General features: G+C 34.4%; 1 protein-coding gene across 1 annotated transcript; it reads left to right on the top strand.

The window, feature by feature from the left end:
• Positions 1 to 3382: 3382 nt before the first annotated feature.
• Positions 3383 to 11553, top strand: LOC131844243 (exostosin-3). The gene is made up of 10 exons (XM_059193075.1): positions 3383 to 3685; positions 4250 to 4375; positions 4805 to 5316; positions 5422 to 5727; positions 5989 to 6997; positions 7336 to 7535; positions 8859 to 8960; positions 9315 to 9489; positions 9700 to 9804; positions 10938 to 11553. Exons 1-10 carry the CDS (start codon positions 3566 to 3568, stop codon positions 11040 to 11042), a joined length of 2760 nt encoding a protein of 919 aa, XP_059049058.1. The 5' UTR covers positions 3383 to 3565; the 3' UTR covers positions 11043 to 11553.
• The last annotated feature ends 5250 nt before the right edge of the window (positions 11554 to 16803 follow it).

Genomic DNA, 16803 nt, shown 5'->3' with positions numbered 1-16803 from the left:
GCTCTGGAGCGGATCCATCCGACATTTTGCTATAATGTTTAGGAGGCTGTTTGCGCTCTTCCGAATTCTAGACATCATCGATTCTGTTTTTTTTTTGTTGTTCTTGTTTTTTTTTCAGTTCTTTTACGTATTATAGCTTGACATCTATCCACGCTGCTGCAAACATCTCTGATGCGATACAGAACCGAGGGAGACCACACAATATGCCAAACCCATTATTATATTGTACTTACCTATAATTACCTACTTTATTCTAGAGTTCGTATAGTAAATTTATTACTACATGTTTTAAACTAAGATTAAATGTCTAAACTAGATTAGCATGATGTAAGAAATAGTCGATTATTTGAGAATATAGAATACATAAGTTTCGTATTTTGTTCATCCTAGGCAACTGTAGTCCAATTTGACCTTACGATTGGAACAGTATTTATTAGTCTCCGAGAATTTTTTACTTACGACGTTGATGCACAGGTTTTATACACTGTTGCTCTTTTGGATATGGATGGTGCTATATATATATGTAATGAATATGGAGCTTTATAACTTCGTTGAATAAATTTTATGTTAAATACAATGTATTGTTTTAATATTTACGACCAATCTTAAAAATATGACTATAATAATGATGTAATGGGGCCGGTCATTAAATTCATGATAATGAAAGTCTGTATATGTATAAATTCAATCTCAGGAAAAAAATCCCATTTAGAAACAACCTGAGTAAAGATAATATACATATGTTAGTTACGTATGTTCCTGAGTCGCCAGTATCTGCTCGTACCTATATATCAACACTAAAATAATTCCATACCATAAATATTTTTAGGGCTTTTATTAATAATAATAACAACCCTCGACAATTCAAGACAAGAGCTCATACAAATAGGTGTTTAATAACATATGATTGTATTGGTCTGGGTGTTTTCTATGTATTTACTATATATTTCCAACAAAGTGTATATAAAATTTCTATTAGTTGTCTAGTATATTTTACCCATAACACCAACTCTGCGGGGGAAAAGGGATTGCTAGTAATGTGAACTAATTACTCTATCGCTAGCAATGTATCAAGTTAGATTGACCTCCACGCATTTCCCCCTGAAAACCATCGTGATGAATTCCTGGTGAATTTGTCACGATGGGGTAACTGACTTGACCGCAAGCTCTTTCCATCATCCATCACTGGTGCCCTGCTAGCGTAAACCGTTGGAGCAGGCGGGTACATTTTATATATAAAATTCTCATGTCACAGTTTTCGTTCCCATACTCCTCGGAAACTGCTTGACCGATTCTCATGAAATTTTGTGAGCGTATTGAGTAGGTCTGAGAATCGGCCAACATCTATTTTTCATCCCCCTAAATATTAGGGGTAGTCCACCCCTAATTTTTTTATTTTATTTTAAGTCAAAACAACGTTTGCCAGGACAGCTAGTAATTTCATAAACATTAATAAAAAAATACCAGCTGTGCTTAGCTTGTTACTAGTTGGCGCAGTGTGAATTAATGGGGTATATAACTATTATTATCGTATACTTGTATGAAATATTTTTTTTGTAGGTAAATCCAAATACATAGTAAGAAATGAAGAAGTACTACTACTGTAGAAAGTAGACGAGGACGAATGTGTTCGTTAACAACGTTACAAAACTCGTGAAAGGAATCGAAACCCCGACCATCGGAAGCAAGGCTGAGTGCTATAATTCTTAACCACCGAGACAGTAAAATTAAATAGATTTAGCATATTGGCATCGCATTTAAAGTCGTTTTTTTAAGGATGATAAAGGAATGGTTCGCTCGCCTGCGCTAAGGGTTTTCGCTGGTGGCAGTGGAGGATGTTGAGATTGACATGGTCAGGTCAGTTAGCCCATCGTAACAAATTCACCAGGAATTTATCACAATGGTTTCCAGGGGGAACCGCGTGAACGTCAACCTGTTCTGGACTTCATAGTTTATTTGCTGGCAACTTAAAAGCCATTTTTTACCTTTAAAAATAATGTATACCTATACCTAATTGTATTTGTTAATTTGTTAGACTTTAATATATTATATTTGTTAATTTTGTGACAAAAATCCCCTTCGCCCTTAGGAACGTATTTATTTAGTGATTGCTTGCATTATTCATCGTTCTCCAATAATAAGGGTTTCCAATACTAACAATCCCCTCCGATAGTTAGTATAGTAAAGGTCCCCTCCGGAAACCATTGTGGTCAATTCTCGGTATATTTGCCACTATAGGCTGACTGTCTCAACTATATGTACATCCTATCATCGTCCACTGGTGCTCCGTCCGATAAATATTATTAACATTACTTAGGGATGTGTAGTTCGAGGATGAACTAGTTTAGAAAACGCTTTTCTAAAACGAACTAGTCCGCCGATCTTTCGCTTTTTAGTTCCTTTATTATTGATCAACCTTATTACCTTCCTCTGAATCATACATTGATTACATTATTTCCTTTTAACAAAAATGCAATAGCATATGCTGGTAGTCACTACATTCTCCCTAATTGAATTAAAAAAAGATAAAAATGTTGTAAACACGTGCAATATCATTTGAAAATAATAAGAAATGAGTTTCTTGTCAGTTCTTCTTAATTGGAAAGCGCTACAAAATAATCTATACATTTCTCAATAAACTACAATATTTCACTGCACTTGAATTGAATTTACTTACAATATCAACGTTTATCACTCAGTCTGACTTTCATTAAACCTTTTCGTTTTAAATCACATATAACTGAAAAGTTTGGATTTTGACCACAAAAACCTAGAGATAGGCTCATCCTAGTAATCCAAATCAGTATAACAATTTGAAAAAATATGCAAGAATTGTAATAAATTTTCAGAATAACAGAATAAAATTATACTTATACATATATATTTTCTGCAATAAAAAAGTAAGCCGAGTAGAGCAGAATGTAAATATTTCTGTTAAAATTTCGACTGGAAAGTATTCTAATTCTAACGCGCTCAGGGGAAGGGGGATGTAAAGTAGGATGCAGGGCTAGTACCATAGAATATTAATATATTACCGGAGATAGAACGATTACTGATGTATGTACTAGGTACATCATAATTTTATAACCTGGCTGATATGCTTGATCGAAGGAAAAACAACTTGTTTTGATAAATAGTTTATTTCATGAATCTAATATGCGTTACGTAACGTACAATATGGTTTTTGACAATAATATACTTCCATATAATAGCGGCGATCGAGTCAGTAGTGATGTGCCAGTGTCAGCAACAGTGGCCTCCCTTATCAAATACAGATTTGATGTTAACAGTCAGTATAACAAACGATATAGAGAGGCTGCGGTGACAACACATGAACACAGAGTACTTCAAGTAAAAAATTACAACCGTGTTGCTACTAGGTTTTGTTTCGTTTTGTAAAATTTTGTTATTATTTAGTAATTAAACAATTATTTTAATATTCAGCAATTATTTCATTCAACTATTTGCTTTGATCTATTTCATGCAGCATTCTAATATTGTGTAACTTGTGGATGTAAATATGTAGGGATTTGGTTTACATAAATATTATACGGACAGACTCAAAATGATTCTGTACGATCGTTTTTGTCAGTTCTTTGGAAATATAAAGTTATCTCGCGTGATAATTTGCGTTTTTGTTATACTATTCCTAGTACCTCTTGTCACTCATTATTATTTGTCTAAGGTAAGGAAGCATTTTTTTCTTTTTGAACTTTTTTTTACTTGACACCGGTTACATCAACATAACAAAGTTTTCACTATTGCGATAGATTGTCAATTACTAATTCACCCTAATCGTAAATTGTCATGAAATTTTGTATGCACATAATATACTACTTAATGTACGTATACAACATTATCTGCCAGCTGGATGTAAAGTGAAGTTTAGACATACTTTTGTAGCTGTAATCTTAATAACCAAATATTGTTGGGAATTCTACTTTCCACAGAGTAATACAGTTTGAAGTACTTTTTATGCAGTAAAAATAGAAAATTTGGTTATTAATAATATAGTGTTTCTTAAACTATGGTCGAGTAACTGTTTGGACCTCCAACCTCTTATATATGGACATGTAAATTCACAAAGAAATCTACATCACAATGTTTTATTATATTTGTTAGCAGAAAATTAAGCAGTCCTTGAATTTCTGCCCATTCTATGAACTGAAAATAGCTATGAAACACTTTGTTTATAATATTTATTGTTTATGAAGAGATAGGCTAAAGAAACTATTTTGAAAACTTACAGTATGAATCAACCCTGGGGTCAATGGGTAACAACCCTATGCAGCACACATTGGAAGCCCTGACAGATTTTTCAACCATGAATGTAGCTGATCTTAAGCTTAGAATCGAAGAGATGCTTAGAATTAAGGTGAAGTTTGTATTTATAATTATAGGTTTTTAATTAAATTGAGGTAAAACAACATTTTAATATTTACATATATATCAATCCATTCTTTACATTTTAAGATAAAAACCCCATTGTATGTGTTTGCATTTTATTGATCTACTTAATAACTTAAGACAACATAGTATTCTGTTGCTTATCCCATGAATTATGAGAAGTATCTACAGCATCATGACCCATTATCATCCACTCTTCTCATTTATGGGAAAGATAACTACTATAACAATACAAGCATAGAGCTTTGGTCTGAAGTTTTATTTTGAATATTTCTTATCTGGGACAGGCATAAGAAAAAGTATATATAGAGCATCCCTAATTATATTTTGAGAATATTATTAATTTATATATAGTTAGTTCTAATCGATATTTATATTTGTATGCAAATACTACCAGGCTTCTGTGTCCACGGAACTGCGGGAGTTGGAGGCGCGCCGCAGTTGGTTGCAACGTGAGGCGACTGCGGCCAGCAATAAAGCTGATAGCGCGAAAGCGGAACATGCCCGCGCCGCTGCCGAGCTTGAACGATTGCGTGTTTCCGCCGACCAAGCACGCCTAGCGCAACTAGAGGCAATAAGACGTGATTCTCCCGAATTAGCTCCTCCTATACAAATACTTCCATCACGACCACCCCCCATCTTGCCCTCGCTGAACACGTCATCGGAAGTCCATTGCCGTATGTTTTCTTGTTTTGACCACTCTCGTTGCTCATTAACATCGGGATTTCCTGTATACTTTTATGACCCAGATATCTATGCTCCGTTGGCTGGGGCAGAAGTGGATGGTTTTCTTAAAACAACTCTTCGACAAACATTGGGTTATAATGCACATCTAACACATAACCCAAACGAAGCCTGCATTTACCTTGTACTTGTGGGGGAAGCTTTTCCATTCGACAAAAATCCTTCGTAAGTAAACTTACTAATACATTTTGTTTTTTAATAAATATAGAAATATCAGATATAGATTCCTGTAGAGCATTATGAATATAGTAATTATTTTTGTAATTGTAGGTCAACAACAGAATCATATAAATTATTACTAAATGAAACAGCGGTCAAGAGTCTTCCATTTTGGGGTGGAGATGGTCGTAACCACGTATTGTTGAATCTCGCTCGACGGGAGTTAGCGGTTGGCTCAGGTGACGCTTTTCGAGGAGCGTCTACAGGCAGAGCAATTATCGCTCAATCTACATTTACATACCAGTATTTTAGACCTGGTTATGACATCGTGACACCACCAGCACTAGGGCCACCGGGTGGTGACGTGTGGTCTGACTGTGCGCCTATAGCGCCAGCGAGACGAAAATATTTACTTAGGTAATTAATTTTAATTACATAAATGTTAACAATTACTATAGTCTCTGAAGTTAAGCATGACAATTCTGTCATGCTTAACGCTCATTTGCTACCGGTGTGACCATCACTGCGGACATCTTATGCACACAGTCACTCCTACCCAATTGAATTCACAGAGAACACTGTTCAAGTAAATAGATTACGTTATTACTTTAATTTTCAACTAATTTATATGATTTCTAAGTTACAGTATTTTAATATGCATTCAAAAGCTACGTTCAGTTTTCAGGGTTCGCAACCTCCAGCGAAAGGTCAAGATAGAGACCAAGATATAAATCTTGTCAAATATCTTCAAGGAATAGAGAAGGAAGCACCCTCACAGGACATGTTCTTCTTACAATTTGAATGTGACCCACCTGTAGAACGCCGGGCGGTATTGCCCATCGGGGATTGGGCTCTCTGTGGTACTGATAGATCTAGACGAGCGATCCTACGAGATTCCACATTTGTACTTATATTGGCTCCTGCCGACCGCACATATATAACAACAGCTTTGTTACAAGGAAGGTTATATGAAGCTCTAAGATCTGGTGCCATACCCCTTATATTGGGAGGTGATAGAATTCGTTTGCCGTTTGATGAAGTCCTTGATTGGCGGCGAGCGGTACTTATGTTACCAAAGGCACGAGTGACCGAACTTCATTTCCTGTTGCGAGCCATATCGGACGCCGATTTGTTGACATTCCGAAGGCATGGTCGTGTATTATGGGAGAGATATCTAAGTTCGGTACAGGCGAGCGTGGACTCTTTGCTGGCAACTATACGCACCAGGTTGAACATTCCACCACTGCCGGCGACGCCAACGATAGGATCTCCCGCGTTTAACGACTCATATTCTCCTCCGAAGTCGGAACCTCAGTTGGTAGAATCAGAGCAAGACGAGACACTGGGTCCGCTTGAGGCACCATATTCGAGTCCTGCTTTTCGTAGGAATTTTACATTAGGATTATTACACGGTTATGAACTGTGGAATGAGTGGGGAGAGCCGTTCTCACTATATCCGCAGTTGCCGTGGGACCCTATGGTAACGTCAGAGGCGCGCTTTATGGGTTCAGCTGCGGGATTTCGGCCACTGGGCGCTGGGGCAGGCGGTTCAGGCAAGGAGTTCAGCGAAGCATTAGGAGGTGACCGCCCACGTGAGCAGTTCACAATTGTTATACTCACGTACGAACGTGAGGCGGTGCTAGCTGCGGCTTTGACGCGCCTTCGTGGACTACCCTATTTGAATAAGGTTTGTTTTATAAGATCTTTAATATAATAACCTTATTGTATAACAACTGGCTAACATTGCTACGTAAATCCTTCAAATCAAACATATTTTTTTATTCTTTGCACAAAAAGCGAGATAAATGCCGTATGTTATTAACGACTAACTCTAAAAGGTAACTTATTGTTAGAGTACATTTTAAAATTAATTTATATCTTAAATCTGTAATAATAGTTGTGTAAGTAAATAAATAAATCTTTAGGGAGAGTGACTAGTGTGCAGACTAACTGAGTGTGGCATGTCTATATATTTAGGTAATAGATGAAAGATTTCTGTTAGAGGTTAGTGACGTTCTGCCGCAGGTGTTGGTGGTGTGGAACGGTCCGTCATCCCCTATGGCGGCGTCGTGGCCCGAGAGCGGGGCGCCGGTGGTGGTGGTGCGGGCGACGCGGAACTCCCTCAACAACCGGTTCCTACCGTACCACCTTGTGGACACTGAGGCTGTACTCTGCGTGGATGATGACGCGCATCTCAGGCACGACGAGATCGTTTTCGCATTTAGGTAATGTGTTTGTGCCGAGTTCATACTATATATTTTAGAAATTTGATTGTTTGGAGGTGGGGTTAGGGAGTGAATGGAACAAGGAGGGAACTGGAACTGATGTGTATTGCCCACAAGACCAATAGATTACAAGCACCTACAAATAATAAGTAGTTATATTATTTTATTGTATCACTTCCAGTCTGTATTAATCTCATCGATATAATCGAGCAATATTTTATGTATAATATAGATAATGTATGTATGTATAACTCAGTTTACACACCTTGTAACAACTAACTTAACACTTGTGATATACTTTTTCAAAGGTATTGTATTGTATTCTTAACTAAATAGGCTGAAAGGAAAAATACATATTTTTAATACTCTAATATAAATATAATCTAATATAAATACTAATTTTTAATTGAAAATAGACTAGGGCATGTGTTGGGATGCTTGATACGCCACGTTGAATTTATGAATCTTATTATTAAGGAAATAATGTATGGAAAAGGCGGAGGGAAAGACCAGTGGCACAGTCACACAGAGGCACAGTCACATCAAGCAAATTCAGGACAAAATAGAAGTTGTGATGTATCGACATTTAAAGATAATGATGAAAGTTAATAGCTACACCGACAAGACCGTGCCTCTTAAATTATTAAAGAGCTACACCGACAAGACCGTGGCTCTTAAATTATGAAAGAGCTACACCGACAAGACCGTGGCTCTTAAATTATTAAAGAGCTACACCGACAAGACCGTGGCTCTTAAATTATGAAAGAGCTACACCGACAAGACCGTGGCTCTTAAATTATTAAAGAGCTACACCGACAAGACCGTGCCTCTTAAATTATTAAAGAGCTACACCGACAAGACCGTGCCTCTTAAATTATTAAAGAGCTACACCGACAAGACCGTGGCTCTTAAATTATGAAAGAGCTACACCGACAAGACCGTGGCTCTTAAATTATTAAAGAGCTACACCGACAAGACCGTGCCTCTTAAATTATTAAAGAGCTACACCGACAAGACCGTGGCTCTTAAATTATTAAAGAGCTACACCGACAAGACCGTGCCTCTTAAATTATTAAAGAGCTACACCGACAAGACCGTGGCTCTTAAATTATTAAAGAGCTACACCGACAAGACCGTGCCTCTTAAATTATTAAAGAGCTACACCGACAAGACCGTGGCTTTTAAATTGGTTCGGGAAATTACGATCACAAAAACATAACTTTTTATTAAATAAGTATGAATTATAATAGCTGGTCTGCTGAAAACTAGTGATTTCATAGTACATAGTTGAAGCCATGATAATTTTAGATTAAACCATTGCAGGGTTTGGCGTGAGCACCGCGATAGAATTGTGGGATTCCCCGGACGGTACCACGCGTGGGATCTCAATTACAATAATGGATTTCTCTACAATTCAAATTACAGGTATTTGTCATCTCACCTATGTATTTATGTTATAATATAATATTAGGTTTATATATTATATAAATAGAAAGGTCAATAATAATATGTCACAATTCACACAGAGCCATTTAATCCCTCGCTAAACAGAGCTTGTTTTATGGGTACTAGACAACTGATGTAATTCACATAGACACATTTTTTTTAAATACATAGAAAACATTCAGACTGTTACAAACAATCATACTTATGAATACAAATCTTTTTACCGTGCGAGGAACCGAACCCGCGACCAATGATGTAAGGCGGTGTGCTAAACTGCTAGGCTACCGAGACTGTCAGAATAATGTTAAGTAAATAGAAAAATATCTTTGTTAGCTGTGAGCTGAGTATGGTCCTGACTGGCGCAGCATTCGTGCATCGCTATTATCTGTGGGCGTACTGGCGTGTACTACCCGCCGCTGTCCGCGATTATGTTGACGAGTATATGAACTGCGAAGACATCGCGATGAACTTTCTCGTCGCACACATCACCAGGAAGCCCCCCGTCAAGGTAAATTACTAAATGACTTGACTCACCAAGTATGATCACAGAATAAGAATCATGAGAGTACTAGGAGAACTAAGAAGAAATGCAAGCAATAATGCATTGGTATATCTTACTTTTGTGATGAGAGAAGAGCATATTTGAAAACTAACCATGTTTATAAATGTGTTTTTATCCTGCGAACCGCACACAAATAGCGCCATGTTAAATTTACAGGTAACTTCAAGATGGACATTCCGCTGTCCTGGGTGTCCAATAACATTATCAGCAGACGAGACACACTTCCATGAGAGACATAAGTGTATTCAGTTCTTCTCTCAGGTAAAAACAGATTTAGTACAGATAACAAACAATTTATTAATATTTTGGAAACCCTATTATCATATATACATTAAACATATAAGATAATTTAATAATTAGTCCTAAAAAAAGAGAATAAATTGGAGTTGACGTATTACTAAAATATCAGTATAAAATTTGTACAGACATCGTATAAGATGTTCGTTACATAATGTGTAGACATACTTCAGAAAATAAAGTGCAATAAAAATTTGGCAGGTTTACTAACTATTAAACGGTTTAACGTTTTTATGAGTAACGGCAACATATGTATAATAAATTTCATGATGATTGATTTATTAAAAGGTTAAGGCCCCAAAAGGCAAGTAAAAATCTAACCCATTTTCACATTTATATTATTATTAGTAAGTTTAAAACGATAAATAATAGGACATATACGGTCTTATTACAAAAAATCTGTTAAAACTCGGACGAAACGTGGTCTAAATGGTCGTGGTTTAAACCATTCCTAAAGTTAATACTTGGAATAAACCTAACATTATTACGAATCCAGATCTAACAGAGGACTACTTAGTACTACAGTTAAATCGTTCATTAGGTATTCCATACAGAAATCAGTCACTCATGTCTGTTAGCGTACAATTACGTTCCGTTTTACCAGAAATATGAAAAGATCAAAAATAATATTACTTCAAATAAAAATGTATAAACTAAAAATAAAATTAAAATAATTTTAAATTTCAAGTAGGAGTCCTATACGGAGAAAAGGAACGGCGGGATATTTTTATTGGATCGATTCGAATGGTGACTATTTCAAAGTCAAATGAGTGAAAAAATAACAAATAACGTCTTTTATATATTTTTATTATAGTAAAATTAGCTTTAAATATTTTTAGTTAATATATTTTTAATTTAGTTAAAATATTTTTCGAAAAAGAACAACTTACAATACAATTTTTGAAATGGAGTTTGACTTTTTGCATTTATACCACTGTTAAACTAGGGGCATCGCAGGTCTAACTTTAGACCATAGACGAATCACAATTTAGAGATAAACTTCATTTTGTAATAAGGAATACATTGGTGAATGGTTTATTACTAGTGCTAAACCAGGTTTATCTTTTTGTAATAAGGCCGATAATGTTTATTTCTAGGTCATGGGGTACACTCCCCTCTTATCAACACAGTACCGGGCTGACTCAGTGTTATTCAAAACGCGGATACCCCACGACAAACAGAAGTGTTTCAAGTTCATATAGTGCTCTCACATGAAGCCCTCGTGTCGACGGATTGTCTCGTAAGAACGTTTTTTGTTTATGTGACTGGATCTTAATGTTTTCGTCGGATCACATATTTAAATTTATATACCTAATGAAATTCTATGATTGTTAATTATGTATTAGTACATTTATTTTTAATAATAAATTAAAGGGAATATAGATATTGAGGTGACATTTGTCTGATATGACATATGTACTGTCTTGACAGATACATTCTTTCACGCGCGATCAGGAACGCGCGCCATTTAGCGCGGGAAAGCCAGTGCCCGTAATCGTGAGGGATTGCATTTAACTATTTTTTGTTTCACTATTTCGATGATGATTTATGGCATTTCACTCTATTATAAATATTATTTTTATTTTAAAGATTTTATTTTTCAGTGTTTAATATATATGAATTATCAATAACTCTATAATTATGTTTTTGCTCCATTGTCTGATGTCTCCCATTTTGCAATGATAATTAATTATTTAAGAAGGCGCTAAAGCACTCACGATTGTAGAAAACAGTATTCTGTTTTCTACAATCGTGAGTGCTGGCAGCGCGCGCGCAGTTTTAGTCCTAGTACTCTTTCTCTATGTCTACATTTACATGCACATTCTTGAGTGAGAGCCTATTAGCGCGTGAAAGAGCGTATATGTAAAGGCAGCTATTGATTGGAACTATGACAAGATACCTTTATCGGGAATCTTGTCATAGTTCCCGATAAAGCCGATAATAAGCCCGATAAAATGGAAAATTAGCAACGTAAGTAGACAATAATGCAATGTTTGTAAAATATTTTCAACATAGTTATTTATTATGTTATTTGTGTCAATATGAACTACTGCAAACTCATAATGACTTCTTAGACTGCATAGTAATGAATATAAATAAAAATAATGTATAGAAAATAATTTTTATTAACATTATTAATAAAATGTACAGATTATTAATATGTAGATAAAAATATAATAATGTACCTATATAACATTAAAAATAATTTCTAAATTCACTTTACATATCCCATCAAACTTACACTAAAAGATATGTTGTCAGCTTTCTTTGTAATCTATTGAAATGAATTGTCTGTTTCTAAATGTGTAATCCCGTAATATTATTGATGATTGTATGATTGAATTGTTAGATGTGTGAGGTATAATTTAAGAGCACTAGTCCTTGTATTATTTAAGACTGATTAATCGTTTTAATTAACTCTTAGACTTTCCATTGCGTTATAATTTTTAATAACGTTCGAGGACGTAACTTGTAATGGAAATACTGTTTTTTTGTGACATTTATGCCATGAATCATTGTTGTATTGAGTGCCATTGCAACAGCCTCCGATCTGGAAATTCCGTGTTGCGAACCACCAAGTTCGCACGTACAAGTATAAAGAAAAACAGTAAGTGTTTTTAGATATTATATTGTACATATGTATGTATATCTCTTCGTATTCTTGTTTTAATGATTGATTATAATATGTGATGATAATAAATTGTTATCTTAGTAATAAGAGTACATAAAAACCTCTTTTATGACTCCAAATCTTTAAGCAAAAGAAGGAAGCACAATGTAGCACCTGTACAACCCGTTAGATCGACCTATGCTGGAAGACAGTTTGGTAAACAATCGACTTATATTTATAACGCTGTAAATAAAATTCTTAACATCTACCCTATGAATCTTTATACCTGTAAAAAAGTTTTAACAAAATGGCTAAAATCTAAAAACTATAACGAAATTGAAGCTATTTTGTACAGTTCTAGATGACAGCATGGTCTATGAGCGATTGGACTGTAGTCCAGAGGAATGTAGTCACAATGTAATATATATATACAATGATTATAATATTTTAATAAACATACATTTGCACCCAACACCCTTCCACACTTACATACACACACACACACAAACACACACACACACACACACACACACACACACACACACGCACACAGTCTTTTACAGTAGAAACAAATTCTTAATATAATAATAAATAACCCTAGAAGAGCGTGATCTCCTATCACAAGTATTTAATTATGCTTACAAGGAGATCCCAGCCCCGGCTTAAGGAAATATATAAAAATATATAATGTGCGAAATCGGACTAAGTGATGAACCTTAATTGGGTCCCGAGTTCTGTTTTATATTGTCACTTAATTAGATTTCCATAGCTATTGCGAACTTCTTCATTAGCCTCTAACTCGTGTCAGAGAAAGGAGTAGGCTGACCAGCCTTTAGGCCGCAAATTCTTCGAGGTTCCTTTTTTTAGGCTCTAGCTCAAAAATGTAGTCTTTTTAATTTAATTCCGAGATCTATGATATTTTCTCAATTTTATAAAAGGAACTAGTGAACTAAAGTGCGAATGATCTGTAACTATCTCGCAGTTCGTCTTCGGAAATAGTTCATTAGCGAACTACTCAGCATTAGATCTATAAATAGCGTTTTATTATAATGTAACTATTTCTTTTTGTTGTGTCATTTTTGGGTTGTATTTACTGATATTTTTAATTTTATAATGTGTATTTGGTGTAGTTATTGTGTTAATATTTTAGAAAGCAAATGCTGCATACATGTAAACATTATTATTTCCGAAGATTTTCAAGTTATATAAACATAATATAAATAAAAACTTTATTTATTTATATCAGGTTACTAATGGCCTATATTTACCTTATAGACTAACATATATATAATAATATACATATATTTATTTGTGGACAAAAATGATGACCATGGTGGCGTTACCATTCGGCAGTAGTCCTTCATGAACGTGCACAGATTATTGGGATTCACAAACGCCTTGTGACTCGAATTCAGCACATCACCCTCAATGTCAGGTTATTCTTGGTCCGGATGCAGTCGACAATGTCCTGTTCCTTGGAGGTGTCGCGTAGGCATGGCAATATGTCAATATTGCCGTGGTCGTAGAAATCCAAATTAGTTTTGTTTTAATTACTTGATTATCGATGGGATAATTAATAACTAAATATTGAACATCGAACACAATTTTGTGTTATTTATGTAGTTTTATGTACCTTTTATAGAGTCATGTCCTTATTTTCCTCATTGACATGTTTCTAAACATGTGTATATGTAACTTAGTTAAAATTAATCTTATTTTTTTAAATTACTTTATGGATTAAGTATCGAATAAAACTAGTGCCATCTTGCAATAGGCTTCAACTTTTATATCTCTTGGATTAGATAGCAATTGTATATAATTGTATGTGATTTACACTATATGTTTATTTATAAGTACACAAGTCTTGATAAGTTAAAATTATATACAATTTTTCCCATTTGGAATAAGAATAATAAATATTTATGCAATTGATATTTGTTAGTTCAATTATGCCCTTAATCAGATAGATAACAAATATATTTTATAGAATATTATGATTATAAGATAATTATATTATAAAAATTAAATAATTAGCAAAATGAATTATATATTATACAGTGCTTTTTGTACAGAATAGTGGTTTTTAAACATTTTAATAAAGCAATAAAATTATGTAACTTAATGTAATGTAGATTTTATATGCCTGCAACATATGAAGGCATATAAATTCTACATAATATATAGAAATCTGGTTATACAATAACTTAAATATTTGTTTTTAAAATAAAATGATTATTAGTTAATTATTTATAGAAGTGAATATCTAAATAAATGTATATAATTTTACTTAGTGTTTTTTTTGTTACTCATACTAGTTTGGGAGAATATTTCATATAACCAGTTCGAATTTGGTGACAGTAAAATTGCTTTAATTTATATTTCAGATCATAGAAATACTTTTAAGAAACTAAATTAACTGGGGGAGAGGTTTTTAACAATGGGGCCACTAGCCCCAAAGTACTTTGTTAGATCGACCATTACACGGTCCCTCCTGGAAAAATATGTGGTTTCACTCCTTCTAAATTCTCTACGATAGGTAAAGTGACTTACTCATTTCATATCCATTAAAAAAAGTAATATGGTGATGGCGGATAGAAGAGACTTCCTTCTGTCACGTTGAGTTCACAGTTCACAACCAAGGTGACGGTTGACAATGCCTCTCGTTTAGGTAGAAAGATTATGTGTAGTATGTGATTATCACAGTGATATCACAGTATAACAGTAGCATTTTAGCTATATCTGCTCCCCTTAATTTGTTAATATAATACTATATATATCAGATAAAATACTTATGTATTTTTCGTTATTTCTATTTAAGTTGTGATATATTTATTACTTAAATATCTTTATCAAATAATAAATATATGAAAGAAAGAAATGATTTATCTATGATTATATGATGCCTAAGATTGTTTGACGCCTGTTTAGTTGTTTACAAAGTTCAATATTTTTATTCATAAGTTGTATGTAACAAGACCTACACACGGCCCTAAAATCGGAGCAGTGATGTAACGGCTCAGTTCATTTTATCCCACCACAGTTATGTTGCGTACCCTGATTTTGCATAGGACCGTGTACACACGGTCCTATGCAAAACGGTCGATCATGTATCTTTCACCTCTTTATTCAGATTATTTTTTGGGATAAAATCCGTTTAGCGTTAAAATAATCTATTCATATCAGGTTTGTTTTGTCCTTAAGCAAACCGCACCGTTAATAGTGTAGTGGCCTGGGGAATTGATACTATACTCGCTATGTAACCGCAGTGCGCTTCTGGTGTTAATTACTTAAGCTACTCATGTGATAATATTACGTGCCTTTACTAATTATAATATAGAGTAAACGTGACTGTCATGTTAACTAGTAATTAATATTACTTTATGTAATGTCCTCTTGAAAATAATGTCTTATGAGTACGTTTATAAAGAATTTTGTACTATAATACTATGTATGTATATGTAGATTGGTAATCAACAGTAGGAAGAAATTGACAGACAAGTGCGACCTTTGATTTTCCTGCCTAAAACGGACTAAAGTCGGGGCCAATATATAGGTACCATACACACATATATTTTTAAAGTATTATAATGGAACGGTGCACCCGCCCTCGCTAAAGGTTTACACTGGCGGGACACGTGTAGAGGATTATAAGATGTGCATGAGGTCAGGTCAGTTAGCGCTCCGTGATAAATTGATGATATTGACTTAATAAATAGCAGAAAAAATCATTAATGATATGCGAATACTTTAGTGGTTTATCAAATAAAACGATCACACTCTGTCACGACTGGTGTCTTAAATGAGGTAGGCAGAGGCATTGTCAACTGTCTATGTAGTGATAAAATACTTGACAGCCTACATTTCGCTAGGTAGATATATTATGACTGCAAAATAGCTGGGCTCGAGCCAACTGCCATTTCTTGAATTGATTTTTAGTTTGATATCGTTGTTTCCTTTACCAGAGAGTCAGAAATATAAATTGACACATTATTACTGTGGGCCAGATTTAAATTCACGATCGTACGATTCTTAGGCAATTTTGGCAATACCATGTGTTTTACTTATTATTTAATTGTTACTTTTAAACTGTACATGTATTTATAAATTATAGCAACATAACATTTTGGTACGTCGACTGGTTACCTACAACTGGTAGATAATTATTGCACATGAGCGTTTTTTGACTTTCTTAAGTGGCTAAAATGTGCAACATGAATATATAAATAAATAATTCAGTGATCAATCATCATATTTACCTACTATTGCTTATTCTTATTTTACCGGGTCTGTCAGATTTATATAACTAATTCAGTTAAAGTGGGTAAGGTTATAATTTAAATAAAACAATAAAA

The sequence above is a fragment of the Achroia grisella genome, unplaced genomic scaffold (assembly GCF_030625045.1).
Source record: "Achroia grisella isolate CSIRO2021 unplaced genomic scaffold, CSIRO_AGI_Agris_v1 utg402, whole genome shotgun sequence".
NCBI classification, from domain to species: domain Eukaryota; kingdom Metazoa; phylum Arthropoda; class Insecta; order Lepidoptera; family Pyralidae; genus Achroia; species Achroia grisella.
The sequence above is the reverse complement of the archived record's forward strand: the minus strand, read 5'-3'. Positions and strand labels throughout refer to the sequence as shown.